Genomic DNA, 16110 nt, shown 5'->3' on the forward strand with positions numbered 1-16110 from the left:
TTATTAAATAGACACATTGTCTAAAAATTCGTGGAAGCAGCATGACCCCAGTGGTCAGGCCGGTGGTTTTGCTTGCTTCCTAAAATGTAACTTCTCTTTTAAAACCCTTCAGTCAATGGTATTTACTGAGCACTTGCTGCATGCAGAGCGCATGGTCTGAAGTGCTCCGGTGAGTACAAACCACTGGAATGAGCAGGCACGTTCCCTGCCCATAATGAACTTCCAGAGTAACACACCTCATTGCCACAGGCCAAAGAAGACAACTTTGGGTCTTTTTCACAAGATCCATAGTGACCTCTCCCTCACATCTTTCTCCTTGCTTGTCCATCCTCTCTCCCTACTCTTCCTTCCTCTTGTCCCTCTCCATTGCACTTTTCTCTTTCATTCTAATTTCCCGTGCCACCCCGTGCCACCCCGTGGCATCAGGGAACCCCGCCCAGCTCTGTGGCTGTCACAGTGAAACTGTGGAGAAGCAGAGTGGCCTAGTGGACAGTAGAGCACTAGGAGAGCACGGGCCTGGGAGTCAGAAGATCTTGGATTCTATTCCAACTCCGCCACTTGACTGCTGGGTGACTTTGGTCCAATCACTTCACATCTCTGGACCTCAGTTACCTCATCTGTAAAATGGGGATTAAAACTGTGAGCCCCATGTGGGACAGGGACCGTGTCGAACCCAATTTGCTTGTATCTGTGAGCTTAGTTCGGTGCCAGGCACATCGTAAGCACTTAAATACCACAATCATTATTACTAATTATTGTTATTATTATTATCAACTGTTCTTTGGTTCGAAGTTGGTGCTGTTTTCAGCAGTGATGAATCCATGGATGGGTCATATGGGGAATCCCTACCGCATTTTCACCGTATATCCATGAGAAGTCAGGTACCTTCTCCAGCCTCTTGACATTCAGGATGAGCCTTTTTCGGACACCAGTGGTTAAAAAAACAAAGTTCGCCTTTCCTGACTAAGCCCCCCTTTCTTCTTCCCCCATTCCCTTCTACATCGCCCTAACTCCATTTTTTCATCCCCCCTCCCAGCCCCACAGCACTTATGTACATGTCTGTAATTGATTTATGTCTATTCATGTCTGTCTCCACCTTTGGACTCTAAGCTCACTGTGGGCAGGGAATGTGTCTGTTTATTTTCATATCCTACTCTGCAGAGTGCTTGGTACAGTGGCTTGCACAGGGACTCCATAAATACAGTTGGCTGCTTGACCGACTCATAACGTCCATGGGAGAGTGCTTTGTGGTAGCGGGGAAGGTTTACACTGAGATATCTGCAGTCTCTCACCCAGTCCCCCGGTGCACAGAGGCAGGCATCACAAGGTGACATGGAGAACGGATGCACTAATGTCAGGCAAAAGACCCCTGAGCTCTGTGGTCAGCCAAAGAGTGACTATGTGGCTCTCTTTCATGGTGACGTTTCATCGTAGCAAACAGAATCTAGTTAGCATTATGGAAGATTCTAAGTCTTTTTTTAAAAAAAAAAAAAACATTTGTTAAGCACCCAGTATGTGCCAAGCACTGTACTGAGGCTGCGGTAGATACAAGCTAATCCGGGAAGACACAGTCCCTCTCCAACATGGGGCTCACAGTTGTAATCCCCAGTTTACAGATGAAATAACTGAGTTCTAGAGAAGTGAAGCAACTTGCCCGAGATCACTCAGCAGCCAAGGGGCGGTGCTGAGAATAGAACCAGGTCCTCTGCCTCCCAGGCCCGTGCTCTTTCCACTAGGTCACACCGCTTCTTTGTTCCTTCGGTCCTCTCTGCCCTTCAACCTCCCCCATGGTCATTGTCTGACCCAGCTTTAAAAGTTCTCTCCGGGCCTACCCGACCGCAATATGTTTTTCTGTGGTTATTTGAGAGAATCTTTTGGGTTAACCAAAATCTAGTAGTTTTGTATCGGTGTGTTCATTTCCGTGATTCGCAGGGGAGGTTTGGGGTTCCGGGGGCCGGGGTGGGAGGTTGCACTTAATCATCCTCATCTGGAACACTCTAGGCTATTAGCTTGTTGTGGGCAGGAGTGCATCTGTTGTTATATTGTACTCACCCAAGCGCTTAGTACAGCGCTTGGCACACAGTAAGTGCTCAATAAGTACGATAGGATGAATGAATGAACCTAACCGTCGCTGCTCTCCGTTTCCATTGCAGTGGAGGCGATAGTGGAGTTTGACTATAAGGCTCAACACGAGGATGAGCTGACAATCAGCGTGGGTGATATCATCACCAACATCAGGAAGGAGGATGGAGGCTGGTGGGAAGGACAGGTCAAAGGCAGAAGAGGTTTGTTCCCTGACAACTTTGTAAGAGTGAGTACAAAGTGAAACCGATCTCGTGTCTTGGGCGTTCGATTCGCGGGAGGTGGCTTGAGGGGGGCGTGGTTTGGGGGGTTGTGTGGCGGACAGGTCCTGTGGACTGTGCTGAAGTGATGGATGGAAAAAATAATCAATCCATCGGTGGTATCCATTGGACAGAGCATTATACTAAGCACTCGGAAGCGGACGCTACAACAGAGTTAGCAGATAATAATAATCATGGTACTTGTTAAGCACTTACTACGTGTCACACAAGTTCATCAGGTCTGCCCATTTAAGAGATAGGATAACTGAGGTCCAGAGAATTTAGTGACTCGTGCTAGGTCACACAGACAAGGGCGAAGCCGGAAGTTGAACTCAGGACCTCCTAACTCCCAGGCCCGTGCTCTATCCGCTAAACCACACTGCTTCTCTATTACATCCCCTGCCCCTAATGAGCTTACAAGTCTAGAGGGACAGATGTTAATATGAATCAGCAAGGAATTTATAATCTATAATTTAAAGATACATCCATAAGTACTGCAGGTTGGAGTCAGAGTGAAAATCAGATGTCCAGAGGTCACAGAATCATTCATTCAGTCGTATTTATTGAGGGCTTACCGTGTGCAGAGCACTGTACTAAGAGCTTGGAAAGTACAATTCTACAACAAAGACCATCCCTGCCCACAGTGGGTTCACAGTCCAGAATAGGGGAGACAGACATCAAAACAAGGAAACAGGCATAAATGGCATCAATATAAATCAATAGAATTAAATATACATATATGCATAAGAACAAGTAAGACAGGCAAATCCATACACAGTACAAAAACAGATCCAAGTTCATACACGATGCAGAAGGGAGAGCAAGCCTGGGAATAGAGGGCTTAATCGGGGAAGACATTTTGGAGGTAATGGGACCTTAATCGGGCTTTGAAGAAGGATAACTGTGACATGGGCATATACTGTGTGTTAAACATGATGCGTAATAATAATTGCAGTCTGTGCCAAGCACTAGGGTCGATTGAGTATAATCAGGCCAGACTCAATTCCTGTCCTGATTGGAGTTCACATTGTAAGGGGAAAAAGCTGGGATGTTGACATCATGAGTTGAAGAGAGAGAGCAGGAAATGGAAGATGGGCTCAGGGGCTCTATGGGTCCTTTCTTAGAAGCTATTTGGATCCTCAGGGTAATTTAAAGGTATTACTGTGTGCAGAGCACTGCACTAAGCGCTTGGGAAAGTACAATACAGCAATAAAGGGACAGGCCCTGCCCACGGTGAGCTCACAGTCTAGAGGGGAGACAGACTTCAATACAAATAAACAGACATCTATATAAATAAATAAAATGACAGATATATACCTAAATGCTGTGGGGCGGGGAGAGGGGTTAAGAGCAAAGGGAGCGAGTCAGGGCGATGCAAAAGGGAGTGGGAGATGAGAAAAAGTGGGGCTTAGTCTGGGTAGACCTCTTGGAGGAGATGGGCCTTCAGTAAGGCTTTGAGTGGGGTAGTCATTGTCTGGTAGATTTGAGAAGGGATTTCCGGGCCACAGGTAGGACATGGACCAGGGGTTGGCGGCTAGACAGGCGAGAATGAGGCCCAGTGAGAAGGTTAGCGGCAACAGAGGAGCGGAGTGTGTGGGTTGAGTTGTAGAAGGAGAGAAACGAGGTGAGGTAGGAGGAGGCAAGATGATGAACTGCTGTAAAGCCAGTGTGTGGCAGGCACTGTACTAAATGCTGAGGTAGACAGACAAGATAATCAGGTTGGAGCCAGTCTCTGATGCACATAGGGCTCAGAGTCTTAATCCCCATTTTACAGATGAGGTAACTCCCAATTAACCTCCCCACCCTTACAACCTGACAGGCACATCGTTGGGTCCACTTAAAGCAATAAGTATATAGGAGGAGGATGCATTGAAAGATAAGCTACAGTACTTGCACCTTTTTTTGGTAAGGAAATGTCGCAGAACCAAAACGAGGCTTTGAAACTATACTTAAAATGCAACAGAAACTCAGACCTTCAGATTTTGCAGATAGCAAACAGAGCTGTAGAAAGCAGGAAGCTGTGGTGGGGGGGAAAAAAAAAGACCTTGCAGGCTGCTGCTTTTGAATTTACAGAGCTGACTGAGCATGTGATGGAGAGACCTCTGTCAATCTGCTCGTCGATGCAGATAGAAAGATATAAATACATTTTACGTGGCACGGTCTCTGTTCTAGCCAACCTGGATGCATTCGGCGGTTTGTACCAGCTTCCAGCTTGCCTACAGAGTTGCCTCGTTTTGTTATGCCAGCTGATTTGCAGGCCTGGTTGGTGTAGGCGTGGTGATTCTCTCTACTCTTATTTTTGCTAACTCTGGTCCAAGCGTGGCCAGATTGGAGGATAGGGATGTGTTGAGTGCACCTGTTTTGCTGCCAAAAGGTTCAGAGAACTGCAAACTCTATCCCGCCTCCCTGTGACCCACAAGTAACTTTAGGGGATTAGAGGTAGATTCTTAAATTTCAAGTTGAACTCCTGAGTTGAGTCACAAAAGCTAATTGAAACGTGTTCGGTTCCTCCTCTAAACCCTGACAGAAGGCGTCCTTCGCTTCTACCCGCTAGTGAATTTTTTTTTGGTTACAGATTTATCCTGAGGAGATTTGAATTTCAGGGTGCCTTTTGATCTTTTTGATGGAACTAATTCTCTCCCGCATTCAGGGACGTGTATTTCCTTAGGCATTTTTAAATCTGCTAAGAGCAGAGTCTCTTAGGCATTTTCAATTTATTCTCTGTGTCTTATGCTCCTCTTCATTGGTATCATGAAAATAGAGCTTATGCAAAGTATAGTTTTCCATAGGAAATAATATAAAGTGCTCATAATCTGAATGGGACAAATACAGAGCATAGCACAGGAACAGTGTAAACCAAAACACAGTCAATTACAAAATCTGACAAACCAAGAGAACCATTTAAAAAAAAAAAAAGCCAGGTGTTGTTCTTGGGAGAGCTGTCCACCCTTATCAACTAATGGTATTTATTCAGTTCTTACTGTGTGCAGAGCACTATGCTAAGTATTTGGGAGAGCACATTACCAAAGGGTAGCTGTAGACAATCCCTGCTCTCAAGGAGCCTTCAGGGTAGAGGGAATCTTTGAGCTCTGTCCACATAAAATTAAAATGGGCTCCAATAACTGTACTGTACTTGTAAGTTGTTGTGGGCAGGGAATGTGTCTGTTCATTCAGCCGTATTTATTGAGCACTTACTGTGCGCAAAGTGCTGGCCTAAGCGCTTGGGAGAGTACATTACAACAGTAAACAATTTCCCTGCCATTGAAGGGCTTACAGTCAGGAGAAGCAGCGTGGCTCAGTGGAAAGAGCACGGGCTTTGGAGTCAGAGGTCATGAGTTCGAATCCCAGCTCTACCACTTGTCAGCTGACTGTGGGCAAGTCGCTTAACTTCTCTGTGCCTCAGTTACCTCATCTGTAAAATGGGGATTAAGACTGTGAGCCCCACGTGGGACATCCTGATTCCCCTGTGTCTACCCCAGCGCTTAGAACAGTGCTCGGCACATAGTAAGCGCTTAACAAATACCAACATTATTATTATTATTATTATTATTATTAGAGAGGGAGACAGACATTAAAATACAGAAGTATGAATAAAACATTACAGACATGTACATAAATGCTCTGGTGGGGGAAATGGTTATTCTGTTGTTATATTGTACACTCCAGGCGCTTAAGTCAGAGTTCTGCACTCAGTAAGCACTCGATAAGTACAAGTGACTGACGGATTGAGTCAAGATGCTGCCCGGTTTGAGGAAGCGAGGAAGGATGGTGTGTAACTCAGTGACCTTGGCAGAGTTATCTCCAAATGAGCACTTGGGCAAGATCGTCGAAAGCAGACCGTTAGAATGCAGTACTTTGCAGTGCGGAGGAGAGACGGCTTATTAGAGTCCAGGGTGGGACCTGGCTATCCATTTGGTTGTGGTATAGCTACATGGACCTGTGCATGTTGGAGGATGAAATTGGGGTGTCTCCATGGACACCTTTTGCCAAGGGCATGGTGCTGTAGAATTAGAATTTTTTTTTCTGGTTTTACGCACGTACTATGTGCCAGGCACTGTACTAAGCTCTGGGATGGATTACAGGCTCATCAGGTTGGGCACTTGCCCTGTCCCACAGTCTTAATCTCCATGTTGCAGATGAGGTCACCGAGGCCCGGAGAAGTGAAGTGACTTGCCCAAGGTATCACAGCAGACAAGTGACGAAGCCGGGATATTAGAACCCAAGTCCTCCTGACTCCCAGGCCCATGATCTATCAACTAGGCCACACTACTTCCCTGTTACGGTTAGTTGATAGTGATAAGTCAGCCTCCTCCAAGTGAGACAAAATAACAATCGTGATTTCAGCATTTATTAAGGAGTTATGAGATGCCAAACACCGTGCCCAGTATTGGGGTGGACACCAGTCACATCAGATCAATCAGTCATGGTATTTGAGCGATTACCATGTGCAACTCACTAGTCTAAGCTCTTGAGAGAGTGTAGTGCAACTCGTTCCCCGGCCACAGCTAGAGGATCAGAAGATCAGAGAGAGCATCCAAATCATGTCTTTGAGTGCAAGTTGCCTAGTACATATGAGCCACCAGAGGCCAGTTTCAGAATGTGACAGTTGTCCACTGACCGAGTCAAAGATTTTGAGGCTCACCACCTGTCGAGCCGCAAGGCGATCAGCAAGTCGTTGGGACTCCTGCTCCCCCACTGTCCGTTGCACCTTTCTATACGATATATATTCAGTCGTATTTATCGAGGGCTGACTGTGTCCAGAGCACTGTACTAAGCACTTGAGAGAGTTCAATAGAGCAATCGACAGACACATTCCTTGGCCACAAAAGAGTTTACAGTCTAGAGGGGGAGGCAAACATTAATATAAAGTACAAGTATGTACATAAGTGTCTAGGCCGTAAACTCATTGTGGGCAGGGGATGTTTGCTTATTGTCATGTTGGACTCTCCCGAAGGCTTAATGCGGTGCTCTACAGATGGTGCTCAGTAAATACGCTTGACTGACCGAATGACCTCCAGTGTAGTGAGCTGAAGCACGGACTGACCACACAGCACTTGTGTCTAGACTGTAAACTCTTTCGGGACAGGGATCGTGGCTCTCAACTGTCCCAAGCACTTAGTTCGGTGCTCTGCAGAGTAAGCACTCAATAAATAACCATTAATTGATCAATTACTTCAGTCCAGCGGGGAAGAAGAAGGAGTCTGATTGCTTCAGCTCCACCGACACCATCCCCGTCATTCACAGGAAGCTCATCGTGGGCAAGGAAGCTGTCTGTTTACTGTTGGCTTGTACCCTCCCAAGTGCTTATTACAGTGCTCTGCATGCAGTAATTGCTCAGTAAATACCATTGACTGACTGACTGAGAAACCAGAGGATCTTGGATTATGCGGGGAGGCTGAATTTTAATTAGCAGTGGCCAGAGCCCTGGTCTGTTTTGCTACTGTCACGTGCTGTGATATAAGGCTTTCAGTCATTCATTCACTTGTATTTGCTGAGCGCTTACTGTATGCAGAGCACTGTTCTAAGCACGTGGAAAGTACAATTAGGCAACAAATAGAGACAATCCTTTCCCCATCTTATTTAACTTGGTTGCCCAGCTGGTTTTTCTTCAAAAAATTTTCACTTCATGTGTCTACACCCCTCAAGAAGCTCTGGTGGTTGTCTCTCAACCTCTTTATCAAACAAACTCCTTAGCATTAGCTTTAAAGCACTCAATCAGTGGATCTTCTCTGAATTAGAACCCAATTCCTTCTGACTCCCAGGCCTGGGCTTTATCCATTAAGCCACGCTACTTCTCTAAAATCACATCTCTTCCAAGAGGCCTTCCCCCACTAAGCCGTCCTTTCTCCTAGTTATATTGCACTCGCCCAAGTGCTTGGTAAAGGGCTATGCACACACTAAGCACTCAGTAAATACGACTGATCAGGTGACTGGCTGATCTCCCTCTCCCTTCTGCTTCACTCATGATCTAGGGTCTGTACTCATGACGCACTCGCTATTCACCCCACCCCGAGCCCCAAAGCCCTGATTAATTTTAATATCTGCTTCCCCTCTAGGCTATCAGCTCGTTGTGATCAGAGGCAGCACTTTTACCATCTCTGCCATATGTACCCTCCCAGTCACTTAGTGCAGTGCTCTGCACATGGTAAACGTTTAATAAATACCATGAATTGGTTGATGGCTTGATTCCCAAAGTAGTGCTCTCTCTACTGGAGCTCAAAATGTGAAGTTTCTGGCTACTTAGACCCTGAACCCCATGTGGGACAGGGACTGTGTCCAACCTGATTAACTTGTATCTACCCCACCGCTTAAAGCAGTGCTTGCCACAGAGTTAACGCTTAGCAAGTACCACAACAACAATAATAATAATAATAGCCGAGTTTTCCTGAAGTCAGGGTCACACGTGTGAATCAGATACTGCCTTATGTGTCAGCGCGTGTGGTCAGAGCTAATATCTAACCTTCCTGGATTGATGGTGAACACAATTTTCAAAGTGAGGAGGGGCTGGCCGGATTTTCGTTTTGAGATGGAGCTGCAGTTCACGTCAGCGAATAGGAAATCACCTCAGCATCCGTCCCGTGAAAGACAGCTACAGACTGTCAGAGACCGAAGAGGCAGTCGTCAGGGTAGAATGTGATATCACTGCTCATTCCTTTCCATTTCTGTATTCCTAAAAGATAAAGTAACGTTGGCAGCCTGTACCATTTTCAATGATTGGGCAGGTACAGGGCTCTTTCACGCAAACTCACTCAACACTGACACCCTGGGCTTGGGGAATATTTTTATTTGCCAACGACTAACTCGCACTTGATTTCGCTGTACACCTGCAGGATGTATATGTGTGTGGGCTTTCTCCCCCTCACGTTGCGGTGCAGTCAGAGCCTCTTGCAGAAGAGAGTGTGGGAACCCAGCTCATTCAGGTGGAATGTGGTTGGGGCTCCATTTTGAGTAGAGCAAAGTTTAAATCTCAACAGCAGGTTAAAGCCAGCCTTCTGCATACGTCTCCCCGGTCCTCAAAAACCCCCTCCGCTCACCTGTCCCTCTTTGCTTCAACCAGAAACTCCTCAGCGTCGGCTTTAGTGGCCTCAAGCAGTTCTTCCCCTCCTACGTAACTGTGCTTCTCTCCCACTCCAACCCAGCTCGCGCACTGTGTTCCTCTCAAGCTAAAGTTCTCTCCGTCAACTGCTCTAGCACCTGTTCGTTGATTTATTGAAGTGCTTTCTTGGGGTGTTTATCACGTGGGTCTATTCCCCCTTCTCCTTTATCCATTATTTATTGGACAGTCTGATTCCACTTAGTAACAATAATAATAATAATAATCATGATATTGTTCAGTGCTTACTTTGTGCCACGTACTCTACTAAGCCAAGACTCCTTCATTAGATTGTAAGCTTCTCAAGGGCCGGGAAGACCCATCTTACTTCTAGCATCCACTTCCCCCAGTTCTTGGAGCCATTGGCATTCAGTAGAAGCAGTTGGTGATGGACATCATCGTGAAGTTACTTAGGTTATCATCATCACCGTAATAATAATGATGGTGTTGATTAAGCACTTACTTTGTGTCAAGGACTGTTCTAAGCGCTGGGGTAGATAGAGGCTAATCTGGTTGGACGCAGTGCCTGTCCAGTGGTATTTATTGAGCAGTTAATGGGTGCAGAACACTGTTCTAAGCACCTGGGAGAGTTGGAAGTGAGTTCCCGAGTGTGAGCCCCATGTGGGACAGGGACTGTGTCCAACCTGATTAACTGGTATCTACTCCAGTGCTTAGAACAGTGCTTGGCACATAGTGAGTGCTTAGCAAGTATTAGTAGTAGTATTATTATCTTATCGTATTTGTCAGTTTTGTGAAAATGCAGCCAACTCTCGGCCGCCTCTGGGCAAGCAGGCGCTTGGTCAGTGCTGTTGATCAGGCCTGGCCGAAGGCATCTTGGGGTGCTAGGCAGGAGAAGGGGCAGCCAGAAGTCCGAAAGCAAAGAGGGACCATGCTCCCACAGGTGCCCAGTAGGCTTCCGCAGCTGAGCTGACCCCATTTGTGATGGTGGAGCCCCCTTCTTCTCAGAACTATTCAGATCCCAAGGCTGTCTTCTGTGTGTTTTCATTTTTAAACAGCGTATGTTAAGTGCTTATTGTGTCAGGCACTATAAGTCCTGGGGTAGATGCAAGCTAATAATAGTAATAATAATAATGATGGTATTTATTAAATGTTTACTTGGTGCCAAGTACTGTTCTAAGCTCTGGGGAGATGCAAGATCAGGTTGTCCCACGTGGAGCTCTCAGTCTTAATCCCCATTTTACAGATGAGGGAACTGAGGCATAGAGAAGTGAAGTGATTTGCTCAAAGTCACACAGAATATGAGTGGCAGAGCTGGAATTAGAACCCAGCTCCCTCTGACTCCCAACCCCTTGCTCTTTCAGCTGTGTGTGTGTTTGACCTGGACTCTCCACACTTTGCCAGGACAGCTTTGGTTAAAATTCTCAGCAAGCCACAAAATACATTTAATCATCCTTTCCCCCCTCTCCAAATAAAAACTTCCTGCCTTCCACATGATTCTCGAAAAGCTCTCCCAAGCGCTTAATACAGTGGTCTGCACCCAATAAGTGCTCAATAAATACTGTCAATTGATTGATAGAATGAGTGAAAGTGACACTTTACTGCCAAAAAGCATCTCCTTCCACCCCCCTCTCTTCCCTGCTCAGAGTAGTGTGCTAACTTTTGGGTCTCCTCAAGAATTCTTCCCCCCTCAGAGTCAAAAAATTTTGTGAGTCATTTACTGAGTGCTTTGGTGGGAGAGAAGGTGGTAGCAGGTTCTGCGTGTGCCCCTGCTGCTATTTTCTAACTACTTATTCTGTCTTTGGCTTAGAAATCCCCGTTTGCTACCTTGGAAGCAATCTGGGGCAGGGGTGGGAGGGAAATCTTCCGTGTTGCAGAATATACGATGCCTTACTAAGTATTTACCGGAAATATTTTCGCGACTCGACAGGCCATTTCCATTCCGGCTCCCGATGACTTCTTGAGTTGCTTGGGCAGGAAGCATAGATCTCGAAAGCCTAACCTTGGTGAAGAAAGGGGTCTTAAAAAAATTCAGCTGCTTAATGACAGACCATCTACATATGCACATATGGAGGGCGGCTGCCTCTGGCCTAGAACGACTTTCCTCCTCATATCCCCGCCTTCAAAGCCTTATTTGAGGTCCATCTCCTCCAAGAGGCTTTCCCTGACTAAGCCCTCTTTTTCTTTTCTCCCACTCCCTACTGCGTCTCCCTGACTTGCTGCCTTTATTCATCATACCGCCCCGCCCCCCCCCCCCCCGCCCGCCACAGCCCCACAGCACCTGTATCTCTAATTTATATTAATCGCCATCTTCCCCTTCTAGCCTCTAAACTTGTTGTGGGCAGGGAACACGTCTACAGACTGTTATTTCGCACTCTCCCAAGCACTTAGAACAGAACTTAGAGCTCGTTTGGTGAGGGAGTGTGTCTGTCTGTCATAAGAGTGTACTCTCCCAAGCACTTAGTGGAGTGCTCTGCACACAGTAAGCACTCAATATATCCGTGTGAATGAATGAATGAATTTCTCTACATGCCATAAGCACTCAATAAATACCTTTGATTGGAGTGTTCATTCATTCATTCATTCATTCATTCAATAGTATTTATTGAGCGCTTACTATGTGCAGAGCACTGTACTAAGCGCTTGGGATGAACAAGTCAGCAACAGATAGAGACATTCCCTGCCGTTTGACGGGTTTACAGTCTAATCGGGGGAGACGGACAGACAAGAACAATGGCACTAAACAGCGTCAAGGGGAAGAACGTCTCGTAAAAACCGATGGCAACTAAATAGAATCGAGGCGATGTACAATTCATTAACAAAATAAATAGGGTAACGAAAATATATACAGTTGAGCGGACGAGTACAGTGCTGTGGGGATGGGAAGGGAGAGGTGGAGGAGCAGAGGGAAAAGGGGAAAATGAGGCTTTAGCTGTGGAGAGGTAAAGGGGGAATGGCAGAGGGAGTAGAGGGGGAAGAGGAGCTCAGTCTGGGAACGCCTCTTGGAGGAGGTGATTTTTAAGTAAGGTTTTGAAGAGGGAAAGAGAATCAGTTTGGCGGAGGTGAGGAGGGAGGGCGTTCCGGGACCGCGGGAGGACGTGACCCAGGGGTCGACGGCGGGATAGGCGAGACCGAGGGACGGCGAGGAGGTGGGCGGCAGAGGAGCGGAGCGTGCGGGGTGGGCGGTAGAAAGAGAGAAGGGAGGAGAGGTAGGAAGGGGCAAGGTGATGGAGAGCCTCGAAGCCTAGAGTGAGGAGTTTTTGTTTGGAGCGGAGGTCGATAGGCAACCACTGGAGTTGTTTAAGAAGGGAAGTGACACGCCCAGATCGTTTCTGCAGGAAGATGAGCCGGGCAGCGGAGTGAAGAATAGACCGGAGCGGGGCGAGAGAGGAGGAAGGGAGGTCGGAGAGAAGGCTGACACAGTAGTCTAGCCGGGATATAACGAGAGCCCGTAATAGTAAGGTAGCCGTTTGGGTGGAGAGGAAAGGGCGGATCTTGGCGATATTGTAGAGGTGAAACCGGCAGGTCTCGGTAACGGATAGGATGTGTGGGGTGAACGAGAGGGACGAGTCAAGGATGACACCGAGATTGCGGGCCTGCGGGACGGGAAGGATGGTCGTGCCATCCACGGTGATGGAGAAGTCTGGGAGCGGACCGGGCTTGGGAGGGAAGATGAGGAGCTCAGTCTTGCTCATGTTGAGTTTTAGGTGGCGGGCCGACATCCAGGTGGAGACGTCCCGGAGGCAGGAGGAGATGCGAGCCCGAAGGGAGGGGGAGAGGACAGGGGCGGAGATGTAGATCTGCGTGTCATCTGCGTAGAGATGGTAGTCAAAGCCGTGACAGCGGATGAGTTCACCGAGGGAGTGAGTGTAAATGGAGAACAGAAGAGGGCCAAGAACTGACCCTTGAGGAACTCCAACAGTTAAAGGATGGGAGGGGGAGGAGGCTCCAGCGTAGGAGACCGAGAATGATCGGCCAGAGAGGTAAGAGGAGAACCGGGAGAGGACAGAGTCCGTGAAGCCAAGGTGAGATGAGGTATGGAGGAGGAGGGGATGGTCGACAGCGTCAAAGGCAGCAGAGAGGTCAAGGAGCATCAGAATGGAGTAGGAGCCATTGGATTTGGCAAGAAGGAGGTCATGGGTGACCTTAGAGAGAGCAGTCTCGGTAGAGTGGAGGGGACGGAAGCCAGATTGGAGGGGGTCTAGGAGAGAATGGGAGTTAAGGAATTCTAGGCATCGATTGTAGACGACTCGTTCTAGGATTTTGGAAAGGAAGGGTAGTAGGGAGATAGGACGATAACTGGAGGGGGAAGTGGGGTCAAGAGCGGGTTTTTTTAGGATGGGGGAGACGTGGGCATGTTTGAAGGCAGAGGGGAAGGAGCCCTTGGAGATTGAGTGGTTAAAAATAGAAGTTAAGGAAGGGAGGAGGGCAGGGGCGATGGTTTTAAGAAGGTGAGAGGGAATGGGGTCCGAGGCGCAGGTGGAGGGGGTGGCACTTGCGAGGAGGGAGGAGATCTCCTCTGAGGATACTGCAGGGAAGGATGGGAAAGTAGGGGAGGGGGTTGTTGGGGGGGAGGGGAGAGGCGGAGGGGTGACTTTGGGGAGCTCAGACCTGATCGTGTTGATTTTCGTGAGGAAATAGGTGGCCAGATCATTAGGGGTGAGAGATGGGGGAGGAACAGGGGGCCTAAGGAGAGAGTTAAAGGTCCAGAACAATCGGCGGGGGTGACGGGCATGGGTGTCGATGAGGGAGGAGAAGAAGCTTTGCCTGGCGGAGGAGAGGGCAGAGTTAAGGCAGGAAAGGATAAATTTGAAGTGTGTGAGGTGGGATTTAGAGAGCCCGTTCTGAGCTCCGAGGAGGGGTAAAGAAGAAGTAGAAGGCAGGGAAACGTGAGTTGGCAGAGGAGAGAGATCAGGACTGGACATGTGGATTTGGGAATCATCTGTGTCCGGATGATAGTTGGAGTCATGGAAGCGAATGAGTTCTCCAAGGAAGTGAAGGCACAGTCAAGGGATGCAGTCCAGGATGATTGAAAGACTGCAGCTTCTAGTCCCAGATCTGTACCTGGCCTGATGCGTGACAGTGGCCAAGTTCCTCTGAGTCTTTGAGCCTCACTTTCCTCCTCTGTAAAATAGGGATAGGATATCTACACTTCCTCTTAGGTTGTGATTCCTGGGTCGAACTTGCAGTACATCTTATCTAGTTATCTTCTGTCTACCCCAGAACTTGCCTCATAGTGAGTTCTGGGAACTGTCTACCAACTCTATATTTTACTCTCCCAGGTGGTTGGCGCAGCACATTTTACCCAGCAGGTGCTCAATAAATACCTTTACATGACTGATTGATGTTTCAGACAGAGGGAAGAGCATAAACAAGGGGATTGTGTGCAGGGGAGGTGTCTTCCCCTCTAGATTGGGAGCTTGTGGGTAGGGAATATGTCTGTCTATTGTTCGGTTGTACTCTCCCAACTACTTAGTACAGTGCTCTGCACCCAGTAAGCGCTCAATAAATACACTAATATGAATGAATGCCATGATTTTGAAGCTCCACTGGGAAAACATTTGAGAATCCGTTCTTTTTGCGGTAGAAATGGTGTTTGTATTTCCATCTCCCACAGGTAAATTTTAATGTTTTTCTCCCACCACCCAGAATTTGGAAGGGAAGTAATATCTGGCAAAAATATCGTACAACTCTCCTGGATTTTTCAGCTTCAGGTAATGTAGCTGAAGGATGGATGACAGTAATTCACCCCGCACCTCAAGTCAAACTTGCCATCCCACTGCTGGCTGCCTTTACCCTCCAATGCTTAAATGGCATTCCTTGCTTTTGATGGGAGATGTCCTAAATGTCATGATGGTTCTTTCTTTTTGAGCTCGTGTAGTGCGTTTCAGGCCAAAGGAACTTCCCGTTTGGATTCAGAAATCTAGATGGTGGCCTGGAACACTATTTTATTACCAAACAACGGTGTTCCCAAGAAGAAAGTCTCCCCTTTTGTTCTGAACCCTACTTCCCCAGATCTGGGAGACTTCTAAATGGAAAATAAGAGGGAAAATTTGATAATATCTTAGGTAGCTACAACTGTCCTAGAACGATTATCCGCCTGGATCAGATGTCTGTATAGCCGTCATTTGTTCACTCATTCATTCAATCGTATTTATTGAGTGCTTAATATATGCAGAGCACTGTAATGAGCGCTTGGGAGAGTACAATACAATAATAAGCAGGCACATTCCCTGTCTTCCCTGGGGAAGATGATGTTTGTGTTGAGAAATGATGCTGTCTGAGATCAGATTTCATTCCCACATTAGACCATGGCTGAGATAAATCTCCTCTTCACTAATATGTTAAGAGGAATGGGTAGCTTTTCGAGCTCCTTGCCCAGAGAAGAGAGCAATGTCGTCCAGACAAAGACATCACCGACGGCTGCTGCCATCTCCCATGCCAACAAGCTTCTTTGGTAGATTTTTTTGATTAGGGCTGGGGAAAGGGAGGGAAAGGTATTTAACTGTCAGGTCAGGCATCGGCTTGGTTTTTGTTTCCAGAACCTGCACAAATGGCCACCCTCCAAGAGACTTTAATTCCTAAAAGTGTTTTTAGCCTAAAGCTTTCAGATGTGATCTGAGTTTTTGCTATTTATTGCTAGGTAACATCCAGTCAGATCTACAGGAAAAAGCTATTTTGGGATTTTTTTTATTTTCCTCTGTGCGGCATGGAGCT

General features: G+C 47.2%; 1 protein-coding gene across 5 annotated transcripts in view; it reads left to right on the plus strand.

Moving 5' to 3' along the window:
• SH3KBP1 (SH3 domain containing kinase binding protein 1) overlaps window positions 1–16110 on the plus strand; it is a 184315-nt gene that overhangs the window by 28041 nt on the left and 140164 nt on the right. For 4 of the 5 annotated variants that reach the window (XM_029079759.2, XM_039914149.1, XM_039914150.1 and 1 more), the window contains exon 2: window positions 2154–2311. In XM_029079759.2, the coding sequence (XP_028935592.1) occupies window positions 2154–2311 (158 nt within the window). Of the gene's footprint in view, window positions 1–2153; window positions 2312–16110 lie in introns of those variants that run through there. The other variant, XM_007670349.3, reaches the window with a different exon arrangement.

The sequence above is a fragment of the Ornithorhynchus anatinus genome, chromosome 15 (assembly GCF_004115215.2).
Source record: "Ornithorhynchus anatinus isolate Pmale09 chromosome 15, mOrnAna1.pri.v4, whole genome shotgun sequence".
Lineage (NCBI taxonomy): Eukaryota > Metazoa > Chordata > Mammalia > Monotremata > Ornithorhynchidae > Ornithorhynchus > Ornithorhynchus anatinus.